Here is a 16,319-nt window from a genome sequence, read left to right on the forward strand (position 1 = left end):
CATGGCTAAATTCATTGAGTTGCTGCCATTATTGCATATTTGTGTTAGCGAGCAGTTGAACAGGTGTGCCTAATGAAGTAGCAGGTGAGTGTTTTTGTGGCCACAGTGTTGAGTTTGGCATGTTGTCCATCATCATCTTGTTTTTTGGGTTAGCAAGGCACATCCGTAGCCTGTATGGGTGCATCGCACAGACACAGAGCTACTAGGTATTCACTATTTAAAAAAACAAACCCGGAGCACAGACTTCCTGAATGGCCTGTTAGTAAAATGAACCACATGGGATGCTATAATTTGTGAGGCACTGACACAGAACAGAGAGAGCTGAGAGGTCCTGTTCAGTGAGCGTCATTAGCAGACAGCTAGTAGCTCCAGTCACCTGTTTCCACGCTCACCTGTCTCTGTAGGTGGCTATTGTCTTAATTATATTAGCATAATATAATTTAAATGAATAAGATCTGTGGAAATAAAATGAAATAACCGTCCTGTGCAGCTTCATGAAGACCAAAAACTGAATTTGATTTGTTTAATTCTGCTGTAAAAGTAGAATGGTCTCAAGTGGCCATATGAGGAACTGCAGGTGTGAACTTTGACCTGTCTCATTTTCTGTTTCTGTATTTCCCCTCAGATGCAGTGCCAGAGGAGCTGGTTGAGCCTTTCTACAGGGACCAATACAACCAGGAGCACCTGAAGCCTCCGGTCGCCTGCCTGCTTCAGTCTGCAGAGCTCTACTGCCGGGCGGGAAGCCTGATCCTCCGCAGCGATGCTGTCAAACCGTTACTGGGACACAACGCTGTCATTCAGGCGCTGGCCCAGAAAGGCCTGTACGTCACAGACAAGGACAGACTGGTCACAGAGAGGGATCTGACCAGCACACCCATAAACATGGTGAGTGGAGATGTTTTTGGCAAAATGCCTGAACGAGTTCAGTGAAAAAGTAGGTGACACAGAAGGATTTCTCTGCCTCATCGAGCATTTATTCGTTAGATGTTTTTCATGTGCGTGGACAGCGACATCTTTAGGATTTCAAAGCATTCACATTTAAAATCCAAAGATCCACATATGGTATTATCCGTGTAGGCGTTATGTGTGAAATGTGTGATGACCAGTGTTGGTCAAGTTACTTGAAAAAAGTAATCAGTAACTAATTACTGATTACTTCCCCAAAAGTAATTAATTACTTAGTTACTTTTTAAAAACACGATTTACAACCTGAATAGGTGATAAAGGGATAGATCTTTCAGCAATTCTACTTTTTCTGCATAATCCATCATACAAAATGTAATCAAATGGAAAAGTCTCTTTTTAAAACTTGTTTTATTAGTTTTAATCTTTTAACTTTATGCATCAAGCAAAAATTAAATTATATGCACCATTCTCTGACTGGAAGAAAGTTGTTTAACATTTAAACCTATTTTCTGCACATTCCAGCACATAAAATAAAATAGTTTTTTTATTTTTCAAATAGATGCAAGTAAAACACAGCAGAAAATAAATAAAATAATAAAAGACTCAGTGGTCCTGTTGCTCTATTTTCGTATTTTAGTTTGCCCTGGTGCAGGTGAGCCGCTGCAGCGGTCAGTTGAAGAATCCGCGAGTTTCTCTGCGAGTTTTCCGTTACGTCGTAGCGCACTCGGTGCTTGCTTGGAAGTTTAGGGGTTTTTTTTCGCTGTAAAAAGAAGTTTTCTTCCCACGCACAACGGACGCTAATGTTTTTGTCACTTTTTATGGAATCAAACTCAAAATAAGGTCAGTACTTCCACGCTTTAAACGCTGCACGCTCATACTCTCTCCCGCACTCGATATATTATACATTGTTGATCTGCACACAGCTGTTGTCACAAGCGTCGCACTCGCTTACGTCACTGTCATGAGACATTCTCGCAAAAAATCACGGTTTTAGTAACGCAGTAACGCAGCGTTCCTACGGGAAAGTAATGGTAATCTAATTACCGTTTTGCAATAGTAATCCCTTACTTTACTCGTTACTTGAAAAAAGTAATCGGATTACAGTAACAAGTAAGGTGTTACTGCCCATCTCTGGTGATGACATCAATTAAATCTCTGCAAATGTACGCATGTTCTCACATGTGTCAATGTATTATCATACTTTGTTTATAGTGACTGTTTACTCACATATTTTCACAGATCCTTTAGAAAATGTTCAAACAGCACAGAAACAGTGCCGCCGTTTCCCAGACCCCAATTTATTTTCAAATTGGTTTGGTTTATCTGACAAAATTTCCAAAACTATTCACAACAGAGAAACCTGCAAACCCTCACTGCTCACTTTGAGGAAGTGGAAGCAGAAATATGTGACTTTAAACATCATTTTAATCAATTAACCAGACAGCAGCTTTATTTGATTACACAGTTAGAAATAATTATACTGGCACTAATATGACTGTGGCTGTTACAGTGTGCTTTGCTGTGTGCCAACCTCATGTGGAATACGTATGAGTCGTACTGTTAAACCATCCTCACAGATCCGTCTTCTTGCAAGTAAAACAACGGCTAATGATGGTTTCCTATAGCAAACCGTTCCTCACTGTTCAGCCACTGAATACAGCACAAACATGACTCAGGTCACCTCACTAAGAGATATTACACGTATAGTAGTGTGCTGTCAAGACTACATTCAGGACTGGATGGAAAACATTATAGTGTAGCGGCGTTACATCATCGAATAAAAGCTCATTGTGAGGTTTGCGTAAAAAATGTCAGAAAATGGTAAATTTAAAAAAAAAAAAACGCCTTGAGGTGAGTGTAGTTGTCATTTGATGCTATATAACTGAAATTGAAAAAGCAACTTGGCTTACTAGCTAACTGATGTCGTCTAATTGGTTGTTTGTCCAATCAAACCAAAGGTGGAACAAAACGAAGATGATCAGTTTGCTGTCGTATAAAACAGTCAGACCAGATTTCTCACTCTCTCAAATAAAAAAAGGCTTCATCTTTGATTGAAATATAATTTAAACAGTTACAGTAACTATCGATAATTTCCGATTGATCTACAAATTGATTGTCTCATATAAAGCCGTAATAATGTTGTCACCTTTTAAAAGCTGCGAGAGGAGCTCACAATAGTGTATTTTGCTTTAGTTCTGATAGGATGGTGAGTTGATGCCTGCAGATCTACACACACTGCTAACACATGCACGGCTGGAGCCCGGGCACTTCTGCTGACGCCAAAAGGTGTCTGCATTGCAGTGCACCGTTTCCTTCTCCTCCCTCCCTCTGTCTCTCTCTCCACCCCTCTCCATCCTTCTTCCACCTTCACTCTCTCGGCCTCTCTCAGCGTTTCTCGTCTTTCTCTGTCTTTGCCTCACGTTAACTCTACTTAATGCGTGAAATGAAGCCAGAAATGATTTTCTCCTGAATTTTGGTGCAGTTAGCACTTTTCATTAAGCCTGCCTGTGCCGCTGCATTTTTCTCAGGCTGTAGCTGAATTTTATTAGCCCTCATTTTCAGCTCCAAGAGGTAATTCAAAGTTACGCAGCCAATTGAATTTTCGTGTCTGTGTTTGGTCGTACTCTTTGCCTCCTTCAGCGCGTGAGTGAGGTTGTCCTGAAGGTTGCCGCAGCGCTAAATGACCCCATGTCCTTGCACACCTGTAGAAGTGCACATAAGGACCAGTGTGTGTCCACACGCCTCCGTCTTTGTGTGCTTCAGGTGATTTAGTGACAGTCGTTAAGTAAACAAATGGAGCCCATTGACTCTCTAACTCATCGACCTTCATTTGTCTGACGCGCCAGCAGGCTATTAGTTAATCTGTCTGCTCTTATTGTTACTCTGTGTCCTTGTGATTTCATTAGATTGCCTCTGCAAAGCAGAGGATCTGTATGTATTTATGGACTCAGCAGGATCATTTTGGTCACACTAGAGTTGAGGCTTTTCATTTTGGGTTATGGTATATCTGCAGAGAAAATGATGAGCTCATGGTTTTCTCAGTGCTGTGCTACAGAAGAATAACTCATGTCAGGAAGGCGGAGGAGAGGGAGGAGGAAGGGAGGGGAGCGTGGCAGTTTGTCAGAGACCGAATGGATATATAGAGAGAGCGGGAGGAAAAAGTGGGGGAGATGTAGTTTGGCGGCTGCCATTTGGTTGCTGTCCAGGAGGAAAAGCAGGAAAGTAGAGCAAGAAAAGAGGGGAAAGGGTGAGTGTGGGAAGAGCTTTGGAAAAGATGTGAAGGAGGTATTGCCTTTCTGGCGGTCATGAGGACACGTGTGTGCCAGAGTATGTGTGGAAAAGGCCCTGTGTTAATATGGCCATCTGGAAAGACGGGAGAGGAGGAGGAGGAGGGGGGAAAAAGGGGGGCATGACGGAGGAGGAGAGGAGCGGCATACGTGGGGAAGAGGGAGGGTTAGAGGAGAGGAGGGAGGGAGACGTGATGTGCACTACTGCAGCACTGTGGAGGGTGGGGCTCACACTGAGTCAAAGAACGTCTGGCGCACAAATTAGAGCTCCTTTAATTGCCCGTCTTCAAATTCACACCTCCGTGGAGCAGATGGAGTCAGATGTCCGGTGGCGTGTACAAGTCCTGCTTTATTTTCTCATTCCTCTTTGACTCGTGTTAAAACACTGAAACGAGAAAGTGACAAATGAGAGAGTGAGGGACGGAGCCTGAGCAGTAACTGATTTTTCTCTGCAGAGGGGCGTGTCCCTCCATCAGCTCTCTGTTGAATAACGCAGAAAAATTTGGAGATTTCTACAGATGTTTGCAAAAGAAAGACGGCTATCAGTCTCCACATCTGGGTAGAGGCAGGCGTGTGGGTGTAAAGTTGTGCAGTAAAACCACTTGCGGGGCTCAGATGTCCCTGCACTTGTGATGTTTGTGGAGAATGACTTTTATTGTCTGTTTGCTCGGCTGTATTTTGTGCTTTACTATAAATGCCTTTGATCAGGGACACACGCACACAGCTGTGGGAATGAATACCGATGAATTCCTGTTAGAAAATGTGCACGAGCGTACTGCAGCACTTTACATGACAGGCGTCTGCCATCTCCACAGCCTTATAAGGCGTGTCTGTCACCGTGAGTGCTTTCTGTGCACAGACACGCACCACAAAGGTCTTTGTGGAGGCATAATAGACGGCACATGGCTCTTAAAATCTTGTTGTATTATCAACAGTAGCGTCTTTTTTCCCCTGTGGATATCTGACCAGTCTGTAAATATGTAAGCAGGGACTTTGAAAACTGCACGTCTTGCTCGTCCTCATCTCTCAGGCTCACACTTTTATGTCCATCCCCGTTAATCCAACATATATGCACATGGACATCGTGGACTATAATTTCTGCACAGGCTTTGAATTTTTTAAAGGCATCACACGATAGCTCGGCTATTATTCTCAGCATTAGTGGGCACTCAGACAAAAAACTAGCCCTGCTTTAAAACAGTGTTAAGTGGCTGTGTAGGTGCGAGCACATTGTGTCAGGTACTCTCTAGTGCACTTTGAGTACCGGAGCCATTCATTTGAATTGAATGTCAAACACTGCAGTGGGTTTTACTGGATACAACTCAGGATTGTACAAGTCTGGAAAGTTATCAGGGCAGCGCACTACTATCTTTCATCGCTCAGGCTGCAGGGTAAACAGCAGAAATTGCCCTTCATCTAATCTGCCAGGAATGTCCCTGTGTGGACCTGTGCTGGTACTGCTGTGTGTACTGTAAAGACTCTGAAAACCACTGGAGGGGAAAAAGGTCATCCCCATGTTATGCAACGGAGGACTGAAATGCATTGAACAAAATGCATTTTGCCTGATAATATATTTTATTATATTATATATATACTAAATATTTTTAACTTTTTAAAAAGCTTTTTAGCTGTTACAAAGCTAAAATATATAGAAGACAAACGTTGGGTCAAATGCACTGCACTGAGACTTATTGTCTCCCCAAAAACAACTTTTTTTGTGTTTTTTGCACTTTTACGATTTTAGTTGTTTCTATTTTCTGGTGTTTTCTTAAGTTACAGTCCTCTCAGGGCCACCATACTTTTGCCATGGCGAGACTTCCATCCGTCCATTTAACAGGTTACTGTCAGTAACTTTGTGAGTAATGATGTAAATGCGATTTGTCTTTCTTTCTTTTTTCTTTCTTGTTTTACTTTGACCCACAAAGTCTGTTTCCCATCCACGGTGGGAGGGACTTAATTAGCTTCTGTTTCTCTGCATAGACCATAGAGCTGCTTCAGTATGGGCAGTCTTACATTACCATAAAGAATAAAGGGAGTTGTCTGTCCTACCACGTTACAGAGAGTTATGTGCCTTAACTAATGTTCTCCATAAAATATGACAAATAAAATGCTGGATGTCAGTGCTTTTTTTCCCCTGATTTAAAAAAATGGCAGCTTAAAAACATCCTTATTTAAAAAATGAACATAAGTGATTTGTCACAATCATTTAAATTCATGTGGCTTCTCTGCTCAGAGCCCTGCACACACTCATGCACACACCTACCCAAGCCTCTTACCAATATTAAAGATTTAGTAGTTTTATGTAAATGACTTAAGAAAAGCTTCAATCACAGAAAAAGCTCATCGAGTTTCATTTAAATCACGGTATTTGACTCTTTAGCTTCGCTCTAAGCTGCTTGGCGTCTTTCTCCGTCCGTCTGCCCAGCCGTCAGCCAGACGTCCTGCAGCACATCTGGAGGAGAATGCACACAATGTCAGACATCTGGCAATATCCTGAAGCTGCAGGAATTGAAAACAGTGTCTGTCTGCAGACGTTTTCATAAACAGCTCAATACGTTTGGTAAGAATCATAAATTGGAGCTGTCCAAACAATCCTGGGCACCTGTGTAATGCGCTGCAGGTGAAACCAGCCACCATCCTCAGACGCACCAGCTTACACGACATATTTGTTTATATAAACAACTTAATAACTGATGTTTGTCAAGTCCTGGTAAGCGTGAGAACCTGCTGCTTCTTCTGTTTTTCTGTTTGTTTGCATAGCTTCTGGTTTTGATGTGTTGGTTGGGATTCATATTTAAATAATAAATTAACTAACTCAAGAACAGAGCTTACACTGGATAAGTATGAGCACTTGGTCTACATAACAGTATTTAATGTGTGCAACGTGAGCACAGCTAACTTGAGTAGCATTTACTCACATCAGGTACAGCTGATCAAAGCATCTCCGCACTTATTTCCATGAGGTCAGAGCTCATTTTACTCCTGCGCGCTCTCTGCATGTTTAGACTGGCAGGACGACATGCCGTGATGACTCTGAGCACCAGTGGAAGTGTAAACTCATAGCACTGAAGCGGGAGTTTGTTTCTTTGGAAAAGACTTGGTCACACTGGCTGTTGCATGTGGCTCTGTGGTTATGAATAGAGGCCTGTGCTAGACACAGCACCTCACTGCTTGTTTTTGTCAGTTTGAGTCACTTCGATCATGGAGCTTCAGATTTTAGATGTTTGTTTAGTTAGGCTGGACGCACAGAGCAATGCTGAGGCAAGCAGCAGGCAAATATGCTTACGCACACACACACATATACAGTGTTTTTGACTGTAGTGTGACAGGAAAGGGAAGGGGAGGTCTGTTGGTCTGACCGGCCTGGAATGGGACTAGGAAGGCTGGGAGAATGTCAAGCTTTGTGTAGGTGTTGATGTTGCTTTTTTACAACCACTCAGATAAAGCCAATGACTCAAAATTGGACGAAATATAAAAAAATAAGTATTTTTTTCCAGCGTTTAACAGTGAAGCAGTTTTACGAGGCTTAAGGCAAGACGGATGGTGATCAGAAGGCAGCTGAGCAGCTGGTCTGGTTTGACAGACTGTGTGAAAGTGAGGTGGATTTTTTTAAAAACAAATGTGCCATTTATATAAATTACTTTCATGGTTTGTTTTTTTTCCCACACTCTTTTTGGCAACTTTGCACGTAAAAATTCCCAGTTTCAGTCTGTTGCTTTTGGGAAAAACTTTCAAAGAAAAAGATAAAATAAAAATTTCAAATCTGTAGCTGACTTTACTTTTTTAACTTGATCTGGCTACTGTGTGTCTGTGCAGAGTTCCCACCTGGCGCTCATAGACACCCTGATGATGGCGTACACCGTAGAGATGGTGAGCGTGGAGAGGGTGATGTCCTGCATCAACAGGTACTCCACAGCCGAACCATCGAACGGCGACGGACACATCCAGGAGCTGCCTTACGACACAGAGGATGCAATCACCACCTGGATCAACAAGGTACTCGTATGCACAAACACAGGGAGATGTTGTCTCCACGAACTAAATGAAGCCTTAAGCCGTTTACCAAGGTGGCTTTTTATCGTTTCACTCTACTTACTTTGTGTTCTCTGGATTTAGTAGACACTCGAGCTCCTGGAAAGTGTGTCAGTTCTTAATTCCTCCACTGTTTGTAAGAATCTAATATGTTTGCAAGAGGAGAAGATGGAAAAACTGGCACCGTGCACATGTGATAATGCCAGAGAGATTCCTAGTCTCTGTTAAAGCAGGATTAGGAAGAATAGTCGTACCTCAGTGGGGCTTTACAGGCTTTAAAGCCCCACTGAGGTACGACTATTCTAACCTTGTAGACTGTATATAAAAGAGTGACAGAGCCACCGTGATGGTGGTTAGCAAGTCCAGTTGTGAAGCCTCAATCTGAGCATTTTTCACTGATGTTTTGAAATCGGATGTGATAAGCAAATAAGCAAATGATGGATCATAGAGTAGCCATTTCTTTCTGCTTTGTTCTCCTCTTTCACTGCAATCGGGAGCATAATTTAGAAAACAAGCTTTGTTGTGTTCAGTGAGTCTTATAAGTAGCAGTTGTCACTATGAGCTCACCAGGAAAATATCTGCTGAAGTCACAGGGCGGATTTCTATAAAACCGAACTTCTTTCTTCAGTCAGAGGAGGCGCCACCTGCTGACCACTAAAAGAATACAGGTTTAAAGAGCTTTCACATTGGCTTCAACTTTCAGATCTCCATCCATCTTCTACATACAGTCGGTATTTTTAACAATATGATAGTAGTCTCACCTGTTTCAGCTGAACTACGACCGATACAGGTTTGTTTTTGTTTTTTAAACCAATACTGATACTGATTTGGTGATATAAAAATCTAATATTCAAAAATATTGCATGATGTTACTCTTCACTTCAGACATAAACATGAACAGATTTCCTAAAACTTGTTTGCACTCTGCCTAACTTTGCTGAGAAGTAGTGCCCTCTGGTTTACAAACTACGCAACAACAACACTTGTAACATCTGAAGGGTGTTTCTCCAGTCTTTACTTAATTTTTTAAAATTTTCATTCATAGGCTGTTCTTGCTGTCTATCAGAAAGAGAGGCTGGGCTTTGATTGCAAAGGTCAACCTGAAAACACAGAACGTCAGCCAGTCTTTTATTGATTGCAAATCAGCGTTCCCACAATTGGAAGCTGCAGTGGCTCAGGAGGTAGAGCATGTAATCTGCTAATCAGAAGGTTGGTGGATGGATCCCCGGCTCTTCCAGTCTACATCCCAAAGTGCTGTTGGGAAAGACACTGAACCCCAAATTGCTCCTGATCCATCAGAGTGTGATTGCGTGTGTGATACTTAGAAAGTGCTTAAGGCACAGAATAAAGGGCTGTATCTATGAGTGTGAACGAAGCGTGTGGTAAAAGCACTTTGAATGCTCAGAAAAGAAAAGCACTAATAAGTACCACTCCATTTACCATGTGCAATCTCTCTTACTGTTTCTCAGCATTACAGTTTCAGGATGGCTCTGGCCTGTGGAGAGACAATCAAAGCTAATGGTAACATTAGCATTACAGCTGCAGGACCCACTAAAACAAAGATTTTCTCATTGTTGTGGAACATCACATATCAAAAGTCAATTTAATCTAACTGGTCTTCAGCTCTTCGAATGACTGCCAGACTCTTGAGTTTGGTTATACATCCATGCACAAACCAGTGTTGTACATGTGGCTGAGAGATTTTAGATCCTACACTGTTAAACTTCAAATTACCAAAAAAAGAATAAATAAATTACACAGGCACGAGTGGGCTGTGCTGGGAGCATGGCTGTGTGTTAGCAGATTGCAAAAAATGACCTTATTTATACCCTTTTTATTTAATATTTTTGGGGTGCCATGCAGAGGGTTCTCTGGCAAAGGGTAAAACTTAGCTCTGGGGTCAATCCACCACTTGGATCCAGCTGAAAGCACTAACACGTACCCAACATGAACCCCGTTAACTCCAGCCAACTGTGTAAATTAGAAGGTTAAGCACATTCCTGGAGGGAAATTACACTCACAAAGCTTGTTCACTTAAAATTGTGTATTAAAGAGTGAGCCAACACTTTACGGTCCATCTCAACGAAAGGCCGACAAATAAGCACCAAAATAATAAGAAACATCCATAATTCAACAAAAAAACTAGTTTCCAGGAATACAAACAACACAGTATTTCAGTTTAGTTTGATGCAATTCAAATTAAACAACTAGGGAAGTTTTACTCTTTACCAGGGAACCTTCTGGCTAGCACCCCAAAAATATAAAACAAAAAGAAATAAGATAATTCTTAAGTATTTGGAGACTTTCACAGTATTTGCATTGAGTATTTATATTAAAAATCCATTCAAATTTACCTTCAAGATGACAGCAGTTTGATCTCTGTTATTGCAGCGCTATGGTTTAATAATTGCTTGGTCACATAAAGTGGTTTTTACTGTCCTTGATGAGTGTTTGAGGAGTAAGCTGAGTGTGAAACAGCCTCATCCCAAAGATGAATTCCTTTCTTTCTCCTTGAAATAATAAAACAAGCCTCAGTACAGAGTTCATCAAATGTAAGGTCTTCTTATCATCAGCCATAATCCTTTCTGGAAGAACTCATGTGCTGTCTGCTTCAAGGCCAAAGGTGGAAAGATGCACACTTTGCAGGATTTATTTACAGACACACACTTGGAAAAACATTGACGATTGTGTCTCTGCGTAGCCCCGAGGCGTGGCACACAATGGCGGGGGGGAATGGCTGATGTGACCATGTGTATCCTCGGCCATTTCTCAGCGTGCTTGGCCAGATCCTCTGAAAACAATAAAAACAAACCTTTAAACCTGTGCTTGCATCAGAATTTAGCTGAGTTCTGTATATTGGTTCGATGGTATATTTATATTTAGCTTCAGTCGTTGATGGGTGGAGGTGGTGGTGACAAACAATCTTCTGTTTGATGTGGGCCTTCTTACTATCACTGCCCGGTTTTTCAAGTCTTCAGCACAGACTCACTATTCATTTCAGTGTGCACCAGATGCTCGTCTGACTTTTGACTTCATTGCCTTTCTCGTTCCTTCTGTTTCTCTGAAGGTAAATGAACACCTGAGGGACATCCTTGTAGAGGAGCAGAAGTTGAGAGAGGCATCACTGCAGGAGTCAAACGCCACAGCGCTTAAAGTAAGAACGCACGCATAGACTGAAATAAAAAAATTCCACGAATGATCCAAATAACAGGGTGTTCAACAACCTGCTGATGCCTGTGCTGTAAAACTCCTGTTATTAGAACTGCAAACATGAGGAGACTGTTAGCTCTTTTTATCAGCACCTCTAAATGAAACTCAGAAATTAACTCTGGTGTCTTGTGAAACAACAGATTGTATTTTTTTTTTTATCCTTGTTCCAGCTTTTTACTTTACACACAGAGTTGCACAAATCTTCTAATCTACAGTAACTTCCAGCAGCAAAGTAAATGAGAAATTTGTATGCAGGTGTTGCAAAAAAGAAAAGAAAATCTATTAAATCTAGAGATGGACCGATCCGATATTACGTATTGGTATCAGTCCGATACTGACGTAAATTACTGGATCGGATATCAGAGGCAAATAAAAAATGTAATCCGATCCATTAAATATCAAAAAAGCACCTCACAAAACTTGCGACACGGCGTAACTCGGCTCATAACCGTAGCACCTCGGAGCAGTGTGCTCACGTGATAGAGCGGCTGTGTTTATTTGGAGCCTCGCTACCAAACCGGCATTTCATCTCTGAGGAAGTTTTCCCAGAGAGAAGTAAAGCAAGTGTGTAAGTTGAATGTTTGTAAAGCATTCCCACGTTAAGCTTAACAACCGATATATGGAGCGACTGCCTCTTCTCTCTCCTTCCCTCTCCTGCTGCTACTTCAATCGTGAAACTGATTAATGATCAGCTGATCGGCTTTTCTGTCGCGAGTCCGTCTCTCTTCTTTGTTTTTGGCCCACTTTGCACCAGAAAGAAGAAACCAGCTCCTGAACAGCAGCACGTTTAAGCTTGATAATCTGTTGTTAGAATTTATTTAATATTACTTTGTAGACCAGGATCTTTTTCTACGCAGCTGACGGCTGGTAACTGTGCAGGGGCGGATCTAGCAAAGTTTAGCCAGGGGGGCCGATAGGGCATGAACAGGGAAAAGGGGGCACAAAGACATCCTTTTCTTTCTTATTCTCATTTAAAATGTCGAGCTTTTAATAAATAATTATCTGAATCTTACACCCAAAGTTTTAATCTTATGTAAAATATATAGAAGTCTATTACTGTATATAGTAACTGTTAAGTCTAATATACCCTAGTAAGCTATAGTACTTTTTCCTTTGGGAAGGTACCATCTGTGCAGTCTGCAGTTCTGTTGAAGAAAGATGTTGAATCTATTTAAATATTCTTGAAAAATAATTTATTTCTGTGCATTTTTTTTTCACACTGCATCAAATTAAAGTTGATTACATCGATTAAGCATCATGAGGTGGAGCGTGGTTCCCTATTTATTTATTTTTTGCTGGGAGTTTGCAACCCTATTAGTTAGGTTGCTTAATATTTCTGCTAAATACTCTTTAAAATACCAGAATAGGAAGGATTGAGCAGGTTTAAGTTTATTAGATTGATCAGTTTTGCTGAACTATGAAATATTTTGGGTGCAGTGTATTTTTTACATACAGGTATAACAGAATAGCTTTAGTGTTGAGTATGAACTTATACAAAATGCAGCAAGATATTATTAAAAAACACTATATCAGATTCATATCGGTATCGGCCGATATCCAAATTTATGGTATCGGTATCGGACTTAAAAAAGTGGTATCGTGCCATCTCTAATTAAATCTATTTTTGAATTCTTTCAATTACTTCTCATTTTGTCACCAATCGCGTTCATATTATTGGATTTTAAACGTGTGGAGATACACACACATGAAGACCCGCACATATGCAGTCACATGCAGCTCAGTACACGGGGCTCTGTGAATCAGAGGAACAGATGAGCTCAGTCTCAGACCAGCTGCAGAGAAATGTTGGCAGGAGTTGCCACACTGCTGTTAAAGGAGACAAAGAAATGTGCGGGGAAGCCAACGAGAGAAAGGGTGACAGACAGAGGGGTGGAAAAAAACAAGAGAGAGAAAAAGAGGGAGGAGGGATAATCAGAGATGGAGGAAAGGGAGAAATGACACCACAGTGAGAGACACTCAGGAACTTTGTCAGCTGTAGCAGAAGAGAGGCAGTGTCATCCTGCAGGCCTCGTAGTTATGCAACGCTTCGAGCCAGTCTACTGGCACAAACACACTGCAGTCAGATACCATCCTCTGCTGCTCACTTAACCGTGAATCTACAGTGCGGTGCTTTGTCGGGCCTCGAGTTCTAAAACAGGCACAAGATGGCGAACGTTTAAAAATGGAAAAAAGATTTTTATCTCACCAAGATGGAGTACAAACGGGGGAGGGGGGATCACTTGTGTCAGGTGGAAATGATTAGCTATACTCTCTGCAATACTGTGCTAACTCAGAGAGGTAAACACTGATTGAATGGAGTGAAAGGACTAATTTCAGAGATGCAATTCAAGGAACATGCCTTTGTTTAGGATCTAGAATCTTCTCCAGGCCTGTGTGCCTTTGTGAGGAATATTGGTCAGAGCCCAAAACTTGATGTCAGTTGATGCTGACAGCAGAGAAAGTGCAGTGTCCTCTAAAGCTAGTGGGGTACATCATCTGGGAAACATGAATGTCTTTTTCTAGCAACCCACAGAACTGACAGACAGTTAGCCCAGGTAACAGACACAAAATGTTGATTTGACCTCTTTCATGCAGTGAATTAAAGGGGCATTCATACAGGAAGTGAGTAAGCTGCAGTGACAGGATGTTTAATACGTTAGGTTACCTAGGCAACCGGAGTATGGAATGTCCACCAGCAGCGAGTGAATCACTTCCTGAGTGGACACCTTAACTCTAAAACATGCTCACAGGTTAGTTCAGCAGCCCAACAGTAACAGTATCTTCTTATTAGATGTGCAACATGTATCAGTCCAATATTTTTTTTAGCGATTCACACAAATATTAACCTTATAATGGCCGCGCACGGAAAGTGAGGGCATCGCCAGAGTCGGCTGGATTCCTCCTCTGGGGAGCATGAATGTGCGGTGCACCCACAAAGTTACACTGCAGTTCACAGCTGATAACACACATTGTCGTGGATGAACCTGTTCGCAGGCAACAGGTCGTAAGTTTCCAGCACAGTGTCACTGTGAGTGTGTTTCCTCATATGGAGCAGAATTAACTGGCTCTTCAAAGAACTGCAGGACGTCACAAGTGGTTAAGTCAGTTAGACGAGAGCTTTTATCTGCTGTGGGAGTTTCTTGGCATGTTTTCTATTGCTTACTGTCTGTTTTGTGTTAATATAGTGAGAGAGAGAGAGAGATCAGTGCCTATCTGCGATTGTGCTGTGGTAACACACGCGGGGTGTGTGACCTATCAAGGCTTTGTTATAACAACTTAGAACAAAGGAAGAAGACAGCCTTTTTAAGGTTTTGAGAGCTGGACGCTCAGTCAGTCAGCTGCTTTCCTCCGTGCTCCATCACACAGCTCCTTCTTTGCAGTGTCAGAGAGATAGAAGTCTATTCACTTATTAGGATTTTTTTTTTACATGTACACACACTGTGCAAACACACACTCTTACACCAGAGGATGAGCACAAGACACTTCTCAGTGGAGCTTGTTTATTCTGGGATTGTGTGAAAAGTCGTTAACTATGGTCTTATGACCAAGCACTCAGCGTTTCTTTGTGTGGACTGAGACTTTAGGTCTTAATCACATTATTGAGCAGAAAGTTGGAAAACACACAATGTTGGATCGTTACACAAGATTTAGGATCTTAGTTGCAAAAATTAGGTCATGTTTGTGGCTCTGTAAAGTATTTTTAGCTTTAGGTTTCGAATGCTTATTAGTTTACAGCTTATGTCAATAACTTTTCAAAAGGCTGCATTAAGTTTAATGGAACAAACTGAGAAGAGAGGCCAAGAAATGAGGGATTAGACTTTGGATGCAGATCTGACTTTGAAACAGACCTGAGCACATTTAAACTACAGTTAAGTGTAAAATAAAACTGCAAGTCCTGCCTGGGCACAAATGGACTGGGAAGATGAAATCTGCAGTTAGTCTGGGGACCATGAATGAATATGACAAACTCGCTGACTGTTTTTATTTTGCCCAATCGGTTATTCCCATTAGCTCTCTGTACATTGTGTTAATAACTGGTTTGCAATTGAAAAGGAGCTGAAATTAGGCAATAAACATTATATCTAAATACTGAAAATATAAATCACCTTGAACCTAAACTACAGCCTTCTATCTCAAAACGCGTTGCTGCATAGTATTTGTGACTTACCAGTGCTGATTGTTCCTGTTAACAAAACAGAATGGTCTCTGTATGTATGGTACACATTATGATTACATTTACTTATTAGAAATAAACATCCTCACTGACATTAATCCAGTTACATTACTTAAAGACACAGTAGGCTTTTTGACTAAGAGGAATAATTGTTTATTTTGATGATTGTGATTTATTGGTAAGGTACACTGCTAAACAAAAACAAACCTACAGTTGATTGGATGAATGAGAATTATGCAAAATTGGAACATAAGGCGCTTGAAGCCAGTCGTTTAAAAAATACTTGGCAGCGGGTTGGTTGAGCAATCTGGCTCTTGTCACACCTATGAAACATAGACAGACCCAGACAGCTGTGACCTTATTGGCCAGTAGCTTCTCAGAGGTTGCTGATTGGTTCAAACCAACTTTGTTTGGTTACAGATGCTTAAATTAAACTAGCTTAAAGTTGTAATAATGCAGGTAAATAATACTTACATTTTTTATTTGTATTAAATCACAAGGTAATGGAGGGCTCCATTTCTTGAGTTATATCACAAGAAATGGAGTGCAGCAAAAATAAGTGGTGTAAATAAAGTTCAGGATCATATGTACCCATATGGAAAAGATATATATAAATCTTATAAAGTTTGTATTTGTCTTGTGTGAAACTTGTATGAAAAGCATACAAGAGTGAAAACAGATATAAGATCCCTTGAAAAATTATATAATGA

General features: G+C 41.2%; 1 protein-coding gene across 3 annotated transcripts in view; it reads left to right on the forward strand.

Moving 5' to 3' along the window:
- camsap2b (calmodulin regulated spectrin-associated protein family, member 2b) overlaps window positions 1-16,319 on the forward strand; it is a 33,867-nt gene that overhangs the window by 4,951 nt on the left and 12,597 nt on the right. For all 3 annotated transcript variants that reach the window (XM_087831231.1, XM_087831229.1, XM_087831230.1), the window contains exons 2-4: window positions 626-885; window positions 8,010-8,189; window positions 11,293-11,379. In XM_087831231.1, coding sequence (XP_087687357.1) covers window positions 626-885; window positions 8,010-8,189; window positions 11,293-11,379 — 527 coding nt within the window. The remainder of the gene's footprint in view (window positions 1-625; window positions 886-8,009; window positions 8,190-11,292; window positions 11,380-16,319) is intronic.

Source organism: Neolamprologus brichardi, chromosome 18, assembly GCF_056152115.1.
Source record: "Neolamprologus brichardi isolate AB-2024 chromosome 18, ASM5615211v1, whole genome shotgun sequence".
NCBI classification, from domain to species: Eukaryota; Metazoa; Chordata; class Actinopteri; order Cichliformes; family Cichlidae; genus Neolamprologus; species Neolamprologus brichardi.